This window comes from Acanthisitta chloris, unplaced genomic scaffold, assembly GCF_000695815.1.
Source record: "Acanthisitta chloris isolate BGI_N310 unplaced genomic scaffold, ASM69581v1 scaffold13546, whole genome shotgun sequence".
NCBI classification, from domain to species: Eukaryota; Metazoa; Chordata; class Aves; order Passeriformes; family Acanthisittidae; genus Acanthisitta; species Acanthisitta chloris.
Window position 1 is genome coordinate 86,214 of NW_008677035.1, and position 10,413 is coordinate 96,626.

General features: G+C 39.1%; 1 protein-coding gene across 1 annotated transcript in view; it reads right to left on the minus strand.

The window, feature by feature from the left end:
• The window catches only part of BEGAIN (brain-enriched guanylate kinase-associated), a gene marked incomplete at its 5' end in the record, with an annotated part of 70,575 nt that overhangs the window by 46,829 nt on the left and 13,333 nt on the right, over positions 1 to 10,413 (minus strand). The window contains 2 exons of the mRNA XM_009076363.1: positions 3,605 to 3,671; positions 9,718 to 9,879. Of these exons, the coding sequence (XP_009074611.1) occupies positions 3,605 to 3,671; positions 9,718 to 9,879 (229 nt within the window). The remainder of the gene's footprint in view (positions 1 to 3,604; positions 3,672 to 9,717; positions 9,880 to 10,413) is intronic.

Consider the following 10,413-nt stretch of genomic DNA (forward strand, 5'->3'; position numbering starts at 1 on the left):
AACTTCATGGCAGAGTCACACCCCCCCAAGTATGCCTTAATGTAAATGAAAAATCAGGAATGAATGTGCCATATTTGCAATATTTTAACAGTTTTATTGCCAAATTTTGCTGTAAATTTTGTAGATTTGATTATAAAAATGCAAGTTCTTATCTTGACAGATGACAAAATGCATAAAGCACTGGTGCAGAGGGATGGTGCTGGCTTGGCAGAGGTGGGAACCAAAGTTTGTACACTGAGCAGTCTGTCTGTCAAATTTTCCAGATACAAAAGACATATTTTACGGTGTTTCTAGAGAATAAGATTCCCTGAGCTCTTTGCTGCTGGATTTCTGTGTTCATGTTTTCAAGAACATTCAAAATGCAGATGGGGGTGGAGAAATGGGTGCAGTTTTGGTTAGAAGTTAGGTTTATTAAGCAGCTATTATTAGGTATCAGGTCTTCCCAAATGTAGATGCCATTAAGAATCTAACTTTTGGCATTAAAGGTAAGATTACAGAGCTAACTGCAAGAAAAAAGCTTTAAAACTTTAGAAGAATTTTAACATACATTTCATAATTCCAGCGAGGATCATACTGGGGATACAGTTGGATTAATTCTTAACATGTGGTTGGGATGACTTGGATAATCTATTTGTAACTGCTGTTTGTGAGCAGCGAGACCATGGCAGAACATGATCTGGAAATTCAAACAAGTGTAAAAGAAAGTGAAGTCACTGATGACAATTGGAACTAGATATTAGTAAAAGTTCTTTAATTGAACATTCCTGCGATGGAGTCAAAATGTGAGGATTCTACTTACTATTTTTCCACATCATAATGGAGAAAAGAGTTATAAAGACTCATTATTTAAGAGAACAACCTATATATTCCACTGCTTAACCAGTGCTTACAAGACTAAAGAAATACTCTCAGGTTGAAGACCCTGACTATGGTAAGAACAGCAGTTTTATGAGGAGTGACAGCAGAATCTGAATTCTGTGCCAGCTTTGCCTCTACTGTCCCATTCATTTAGTCTTGCCCAGTTTTATACATCAAACTCTCCCCTGATTTCAGGACTGCATTTTTTTATCTCTTAACAAAACAGACACCGCAGTTTATATTTTATATTTTTACCTCCAGTTCTGGTGTGACAGAGGTTTCAAATGGATGCCATTTGCTGTGATCAGAAGTGTGCTTTCAAATATACTTAAATATTTTATAGATGAGCACCCAAAAGGAAGCAGAGCCTAGAAGAAAAATAACTGCTACATCAGCTTCTTCTCTGTGACTGCTGATGAATTAATGATTACTCTTTTACATCCCTTATCCCAACAGCAGGCATGAAAGGCTTTAATATTCAGGATACCCAAAGATGCTAGAAGAGGAAGGCCCAGGTGGAGTCCTAGATAAGCTGTGATGAGCTGGGGCCAGTCACTGGGAGAGGGAGAGTTGTGGGAACTGGTCCTCTGGGAGCATCCCAGGTCATCTGCAGGCAGAGGGAGCAAGGAACCACTTCCTGGGAGTCTTATTTTCCCTACTTGTTGCATTTTAAGGCATACAATATTCAAAACTTGTGTAAGAGTGTATATATATATTTGTGTGTGTGTGTGTGTATACTGAGACATGGGGCTGGCGAGAGAGGGAGAAAGTAAACACATGGTTTATATATTTGGATTTTTATAAAGGTAGAGGAATCAAAGGCATTAGAATGACAAGCTAGACCAAAAAAAAAAAATACACACAGCTGTTCCTCATAAGCAGAAAGGGAGAGAAATGTATCCAAAAACCAAGTTCACCATAAGCTTTTGATTAACCAGACCAGCTGTTATTTAATTCAGCTTTCTCTGAAGCATTGAGTTTTTTGGACTGCCCTGAAAATAAAAAGGTTTGGGCCTATCTAAATAAGATATGGTACTTTTTTTCCTCATCTTTTTCCTTCTGATGGGGTTTCCATTTGACATTTGTTTGGTTTTGTTTTGTGTCTTCAGTCTCAATGTTTCAGAAAGCAAAGCAGTCTGGAGTTAAGTGCTGTACACAGAGCCTGGTTGATCTTCTTCAAGCCTCTAAAGCTATCTCCAATGACTGTCATATTAGTGGGATAAAGAAAGGTACAGTGATCCATGGCACCAGTTTTCCTTCTTTCTGTGCTGTGCTCTGAACTAATTTCTTGAGGATTAAGTGGATGCTGAAACAGCAGTTTAAAAATTCTTTGCTTTGATCTGAAATACCTGATAAAAACACATGGATTTCTGGAGTTTGTCTTTCTCTGTTTCTAGTATTTTTTATATCATTTACCAGCCTGAATGCCTCTACTTTATTTATCTTTTGTAGTGCATATGTAATGATTCTTAGGCTACAGATGAAGACAAAATCCTGATGTGGGTAAAAGGAAAAAGTAACAAAGGAAGAGTAGAGAAGAAAAAGCAATAACATGAGATCAAATGTTATTTATGCTTGTACAGCCTTTATACATATATTTATGAGCAAACATAGCTACAACCCACCTGTAACTTTGCCCTGTTAGCCAGTCACAAAGCATCACTCCCTCATTCATTATCAGCTATTTCAAGAGGCTTCAGAGATAAGAGCAATGATATTTTCGAGTGTTTGTTTCCCATTTCTTAGTACAGGCTGATGTCTGTTCAGTATGTTGCCATAGTCCCTACTTACTCACAAAGCACAATAATCTTTTCCCCACGTTCCAAGCTGCCCATTCATGCAAATGTTACATGAGACTTGTATAAAAAGTGGGTTTATCCTAGCATCCTTATCTCTGTACTTGATCTAGAACTAAAATATTTTGTGTGTGAGCAGGGAGAGACTGACCACACTGAGCCAAGAGAGGAGATGTCAGGCCAAGCTGTGCTCGTGACCTGAGGATCTCTGGAAGCTCAAAACTGTCATTCTTTCCTCTTCAAACACTATCCTCACATTCTTCTGTAATTTTACTCCTAACAGTGAGTCCAATCTCCCAGGAGCTTTAGAAATGAGCTAGGGCACCAAAGGCATTGCCATTTCTTTTTAGCATCTTCAAGCTGTTTTGAATCAGTGGTGCTGTGTCTTGCAGAGTGAAGGCCATAAATGGGGCAGTGTTTTTCTCTCCTGGTTACTAATTGGCCTGTGACAGTGACATTGATATTGTAGTTACAGACACATGCAGATTGGAAATTAATACACTGAGATTGAGAGTTATGACAGCATTTAAAAGTCAGACCATCCGAGCTCTATGAAATCGTTTAATAAAAGCTGAGTGAAAGGATCTAAGCAGCATGAGAAAACCTTGGATTACCTGATTTAAATTTGATACTTAATGAAAACATAAATATTTCAAACCCATGAAGTTATTAACTAAATTAACCACCATTATTTCAAAGTTACAATTTACTCATCCAGATCATCACATCAGTCAGTTCAGTCTCCATTCAGACTGACAGAGCTGTGCCATTGTACACAGCTTGAGCCCTACATCATGATACTGATAAAGTCATATACCTTTTTTAACCATACAGCATTTAGAGCATGAAGGTTTCTTTTTGACAGCTACATACACATTTGTCCCATGACTTGAGAACCACAAAACCACATTGAATATATATGTATAAAAAAACCACTTATGATAACTTACCATTCTGTAGAGTTTATCCTCCAGATCCTGATTAATTCTTTGTAAGGCTAGGTAATTGTTTTGTATCCTAAAATAAAGATGACATCATGTAACTGAATGCATTGTTTTTCAAAAGGTTGTTTTTTACCTGGATTTTCACATCAGTACAAAACCTTGGCTTGTACGACTTGAAAACTATTTACTTATCACTCCTGTTGCCAGCCAGTGGTTGCCTTTGAAATGCAATTACCACCTGCTTCCTAAGCAAACTTCTGTCAGGTTTACTTACTATATTTAGCAGCAAATTCCACCAGGAAGTGAAAATATCTTAGCCATTCTGCACTTGTGTGCAGACACTCATTACAGCATAGGAACTTGCACAAGGAAATTGTACCTTTTACATCAGGCTCAAGAATAATATGTGAGAGAGGAAGTTTGAGCTGTATGCTTAGGCAGCACACACAAAAAAAGATTCATGAAGCTCTCAATAAAAACTTTTACACTTGCAGCAGAATCCTAATGAGTGCAGCAGCACGTGGGCATCAATATGTGACTTAGAAGATAATATTCCTTCTTTCAACAGAAGTTCCAGGAACTGCATATTCTCAAGAGGTAAACACATCCTCTTCAGGAAATATATTTAGGTAGCTTATCTGGGAAAAGATGGGTATTTATTTTTATCATCACTTAGGGATTGAATGGACTCACAAAATGAGGCTTCCCTGCCTATTCCAGAGCCATACACCAAAGAAAACTTCCAGCCTGTACATCTTTAGGTTACTTAGAGGGTAACCTTGGTATTGTATTGAACAAGCTGCACAGCCTATGGGAAAAACATCTCTATTTTGGTAGTAGTTGTGTCTTTCTCTTCACAGAAGGTGAGGAAGGTAACTCCCTGTTCTTGTTAGTACCTCTCACCTCAGCAGGATGTATAACAAGTGTAAAGCAAATGTTAGAAGCTCAGCTGTGAAAAGTTTGTGTCAATAAATCTATATGTTTGTACTGATCAATAGGTCAAAGTATTTTCAGCAAGGAGGTGATATTAGGTAATGTGTGTGGCACTGTAGGAGTGAACTCAGATGTTGTACAGATAAACACAGCAGAGAAGCACTTTCTCTGAGAAACCTGGACCTGGGTGTAGTTTCCATCATGATCAGGATGGGACTGGGATTACAGAAGTCTCTTTGGTTTATCATTTGGCTAGGAGTGACTTTTTGCAACAAAGATCTGTATTTGAACAATGCCATGGCTGCAAATTGAGGGATCGAACCCATCCCTTCCTGGCAACGTGATACTTCAGGTCTCTTCTGGCTTCTGTTGCCATGGAGATTTTATTTCCAGTTAAATGATCAAAATTCTCCATTTGGGGCAGGCCAGTGGTTTGCAGTTCCCATCTTGAGGCATGCAGAACTCTGGCAGGGGCTCCCAGCAATGCAGTGACATCTGCTGCACAGACCTGAGAGGGGAGGTCTGTGCCAAGGACATCTGCTTTGGGGTATAAATAATGACATCCTCAGAGGTGAAACTCCCCAGGGTACCATGGGTCAGCCCAGACTCAGGGCAGCTATTTCCAACATGCATTGCAAGCTTGGAGGAAGTTTCAGCACTGCTTACTTTTTGCAGAGCTGCTGAGCAGAGATTTCCTCCCTTTCGGGAGGTAAAGTGCGTTTCCTAGGGTGGTGACCCAAACGGGCTGAAAACCTGTGTACTTATACTGTGATCATTTCTCATCAGGTGTCACAGTTTTATTGTGCAGTATCCAGGGGAATATAAAGATTGATTGGAAGTTTACAATTCTCTGCATTGTCCATGCTCCTCACAGCTTTTACCACTAAGCCCCTCTGCAGACATTTGTTTGTGCAGCTATAGGTGTACTTAGGTTTTTCACAGCTAGTGAGCTGACAGCAACAGAGACAAATCTCAGGGTAGTCTGTACTCAGCTTTTCATGGCACAGAAGAAGGCAGAGATGAGCTTGGTAAAACAGTAGAAACAAGGAGGGCTAAATTGGCTTTGCCTGCAGCTCCTCAGCACAAACATTTTATTTTGGTGGTGAGGCTGTGTGCTGTGGTGAGGGAAACAAAGGTTTAGAAAAATAAGATAATGCCTGCTGACTGAGATCAGAAGTGCTATGGTATCTTCTCTGTCATGGGCTACAGTTTTTCTCTAGTACAGAAAAATAGGTGAGGTTAAAGTTGCTTTGCACCCAGGCAGTTCGTGGCTTAAGCAGAGGTGGTATAAAAACTGGTGTAAACATTTAGCACCTGCAAACTTCTAAAAGTTTGCATAGGTTCAAAGGCATCTGCATAAATTCCTGAAAGAAAAGGGGGGGAAAAAGTTGTTCAGGGGTTTTCTAGTCCATGCGTCTCTATACTCCAGTCTGTTCTGCAGTGGTGACCTATGTGCAAAGCTCAAGGGAGACCCTGAAGGTTTCCTTTCCATAACTTTGAGACCATGAATAAAACCAGAAGTAATTGCAACTTGGATATCAGACTTATGATGGTGACAGTGCATCACTGGGTTTGCTCTCAGCTTCTGTTGTCACTTTTTCTCTTGATATGAATGACTGAAATGTTGATTACCATGACTATAATTGTTTTTCAATGGCAACACTTCCATGCTACAGATGGTGGCAGAAGGTTTTTGCAAGAGCTTATCACAATCTGCTTCTCTGTTTACAAGTTCTTTTGCCTTTGCCCATCAAATTTGTGTCCATTGTGTGTTTAGGAGAAAGTAGCCCACAAATGCTAGTTCTCTAACACATTCATTTTGCACTGAAAAAATTGACCACCTCCCAGTAAAGTCAAATCTAGTCTAAACAAAAAATTCAGAGTAGGAAGCTGAGCTTCAAAAAGTGTTTCTATTGAGAACAATATGCAAAGGTAGTAAAAATAAGCACAAACACATACACACATACACAAGCACATACACATGCACATATATGCAGAAAAACCCAAATTGGAAATTTGCTGTGCCAAAAGAAGTGTCAGTAAATGTAGGTGGCAAGGAGAGAAATGGATCCAGAAATATATGGGGGAAAGTGTTAAAGGGCTAAAAGAGGAACTGAGTCAGATCAATCTTCGGGCAAAACTAAAATAAAAGGAAGGGAAAACAAAGAGTAGGGAAAAATATTTAAATTTGAAAATGACCATATGAGCAAATGGTAACTTAATTCTGTTTGCAGAAAGAATACATCTAGATAGCCTGAATATTGTGAAGTCTGAAATACTCTCTACTCTTGTCTTTGATACTGTCTCCCATGGCATAATCCTGGAAAATCTGGCAGCCCGTCACAGTGGCTGAACATGAGCCAGCAGTGTGCCCACGTGGCCAAGAAGGACAATGCCATCCTGGCCTGTATCAGAAATAGTGTGGCCAGCAAGACTAGGGAAGGGATTCTCCCCCTGTACTCAAACTGGTGAGGCCACACCTTGAGTGCTGTGTCTGGTTCTGGACCCCTCCATTTAAAGAGAACATTGAGGTGATGAAGCATGTCCAGAGAAAGGCAACAAGGCTGATGAAGGGTCTGGAACAAAAGTGCTATGAAGAGTTGCTGAGGGAGCTGGGGTTGTTTAGCCTGGAGGAGGCTCAGGGGAGACATTATCACCCTCTACAACTACCTGAAAGAAGGTTGTGGCCAGGTGGAGCTCAGCCTCTTCTTCCAGGCAACTAGTGACTGGATGAGTGGACATAGACTCAGGCTGCATGAGGGACAGTTTAGGTTGGACATTATGAAGAATTTCTTCCCAGAAAGGGTGATTAGACACTGGAATGTGTTTCCCAGGGAGGTTGTGGATTCACCATCCCTGGAGGTTTTCAAGATGAGACTGGATGTGGCACTTAGTGCCATGGTCTAGTAACCATGGTAGGGTTGGACTTGATGATCTTGGAGGTCTTTTCCAACTCAGTTAATTCTATGATTCTATATGAAATCCCCAATCTCTTTTCAGTCACTTTTCAAAGCTGAACTTATGCTTTGTGGCTAATATTTTTCAAACCTACTCAGCACTGCCCTTTTGCTTTTGCTCCCACTAGGAAAAAAATGTTGAAAATTTGACAAGTGAGACACATAAATGATCTTCTTGCTTGTGTAAGAGAGGGGAGGCCTAGCAGCAACATAGGTAATTCTGGATAAATTAAGACAAAGACTTTCAGAAAGGATTAGAAAGGATGGCCATTCAGCCTGTCAGAAAAACATTGCACTTTACAGTAATGGAAATTTAATAACAGAAATGTTCTCTAGTATTCAAGTGGGATCTTGTTACACAGGGCTTATTTATTTAGGGGGGGGGTGAATTTCTCTCCCTGTGTGGTGAATAAAGGAAGAGACACATTATTGAAACTAATTCTAGTTCTTTGTTTTTCCCAGGTTGATTTTCCTCTGTGATATGTTGCTGACATGCTTTTGGATGACAGGGTTTTTTTTCAGACATTATCCTTCTCCAGGCTGAGAAATCTGGTTGTTCAGCTTGCAGGATGCCTTGCTATTCTCAACAGAAACATTTTTAAAGCTCACCTCGTAAAATATTTTTGGCTTCCATTATGATATGTCTTCAGGGGAGTAATCACCTGCCTGAAACATAATTTTTAATATAAGTTTTCTTCATAATATGGTACAATGTTCCATTAGAATATTGGAAAGTCAGTTCTGTTAATGTGATGTTTGGGTATGAGTGCTAGACTTTGCTGTGACTGCCTGGCCTGAGTTTCAAAGGGTGCTTAACTCATTAGTGCCCAGTTGAGAAGAGCCTTTTGACAGACTAGGAAAGCCCTTTGTTTGAACAGAAATGAGCTGCTCAGCCCCTCTGCTGCTTTATGGCAGCTGTGTTTGAAATAATACTTCAAGAGACCAGTGTTCCCTGGCCTGGAATGTACTGGAGTAAAACTACATCAAGAATGAAGTTACTTTCAAAGTGAAATGACAGGGAAAATATTCTTGGCAAGAAAACTACTCGGAGAACCTCCAGACTGCTCTTCATAGATGTGTGTAGATTTCAAAATCACCATGACACCTGCATATTTTAGACTTGTTTTTAAGAAGCATCCCCAGTTAGAGAACCATTTAAGTTATAAGACCACACTAGGATGTTTTCTAACTTGAGACCTTACAGCCTCATTCTATTTAAAATTTTTATAAAATGGTTTGGTTGAATCGGTTTATTGGTGATTTCTGGCTTTGGTTTGGTTTGGCTTTTGCCTTCTGCAAGGAATGAAAAATGTTTCTTTGAGTATAGCCCTGGAATGGTTTGTTTTGAGTTGCATTTTGACTCATCCAATGGACTAAACCAGATATTTCCATTATGACATCAGTTTAGCAAAGTCTCACAAGAAATGCAAACACATTCCTGTTCAAATGGATAATTCTCATTTCAGAAGTTTTTGCAAACAAATGAAAAAATGGATAATAAGGATCACTGATAAATTTAATGCTAGGTTACAGACCATTTCAGTCAGTGCCAGGAATGTCAGGAGTGCATGCTTACCATAATGTATCATTAACTAGGTCCCTGATTTGCCATATCACTGTACCACAGCCACAACAGTTTTAAGTAACATTCCATTCTACTTGAGACTAAAAAGGAAATTATTTGCTGCAGCACAAGGTGAAATGCCTTAATATTATTTGAATTGAGCATAGCCTCAGCTTTGAGTGACCATGAGCCAAATTCTATTCTCTTGCATCAGTGCAATGGAGGGTGACACCAGAAAATGTGCAGTCAAAATCATTAGAAGAAGGTTTTATCTGTATATATACAGTATAAATGTATATATATATATGTGTGTGTGTGTGTGTGTGTGTTGTGGTTATAACCTTTGTATGTGTAACACAACATGGCACTAACCCATGTTTGTTTACACATAAACATTGTTATATATGCACCTATATAAGAGCATTTCTATTCATGTAATTGTTTTATACAGAGGCATCTTACATATCACATGTAAGTAACTTCATGTGGCATGTAGCATCTCTACAGGGAAGTGAAATATATATATTTAATATGAAAACACTATGTACAATCAATAAACACGTTATGCCTGTTTGCCACTAGGCTTATTTTTACTTACATGTATCTTTAATAGAGTCACTTGCAAAGTCCCAATAACGTTTTATTTCAAGAAGTTAGCTACTAACCTTCGCAGTTTTTCAGTTACTTTTTCAAGTTCCTCCTGAGCACGTCTCAATTCTATTTCCAGGTACTGACGCGTAGAATCGAATTCCGTTTCAAGCATTTCCAGCTTATGGGTAGTGTACGAGAGACGCTTTCGTAATTCCCCCTTCTGTTCTTGCAAAGTGCTAGAAAAACAAAGACCACAGCTGTAGAATTGAGCTATTCCCAAAAAGCTTGTCATGATCCATTCTTTGACCAGGTCCCTAGAGTATCAGTTGGCATCAAGCCACACAAGTGTGCTTAATAACTTGTTTACTGCACTTTGAAAATCTTCTGATTTAGACAGTTGACTATCTTCCCATCTGTCCTGTCTACTGCATTTGTTGCTACTATCTCATTACCCAGAATGGAATATTTTCTGCAAGAATCTTCATTAAAATACCAAACACAGTCTAAAGTTTGGTTTAATGCAGGACTTTTCATTTAGAGTTATCTTACCATGACTGAAGTAACAGGTGTCTATAGAGCAGCAACTCTAAATAAACTATGCAAATATACTCCCTTGCCTAAAATCCAAGCTACAATTTTCTGGAGAAACAAAATTTTGTCTTATTTGATTCCATTTCCAACCTGGCCATAGAGATGCTAGAGATATTGTTCAGCATTTCATCTGAAGAATGGTAATCAATATTATCATAGTTTTAAGGTTATGGCTCTTT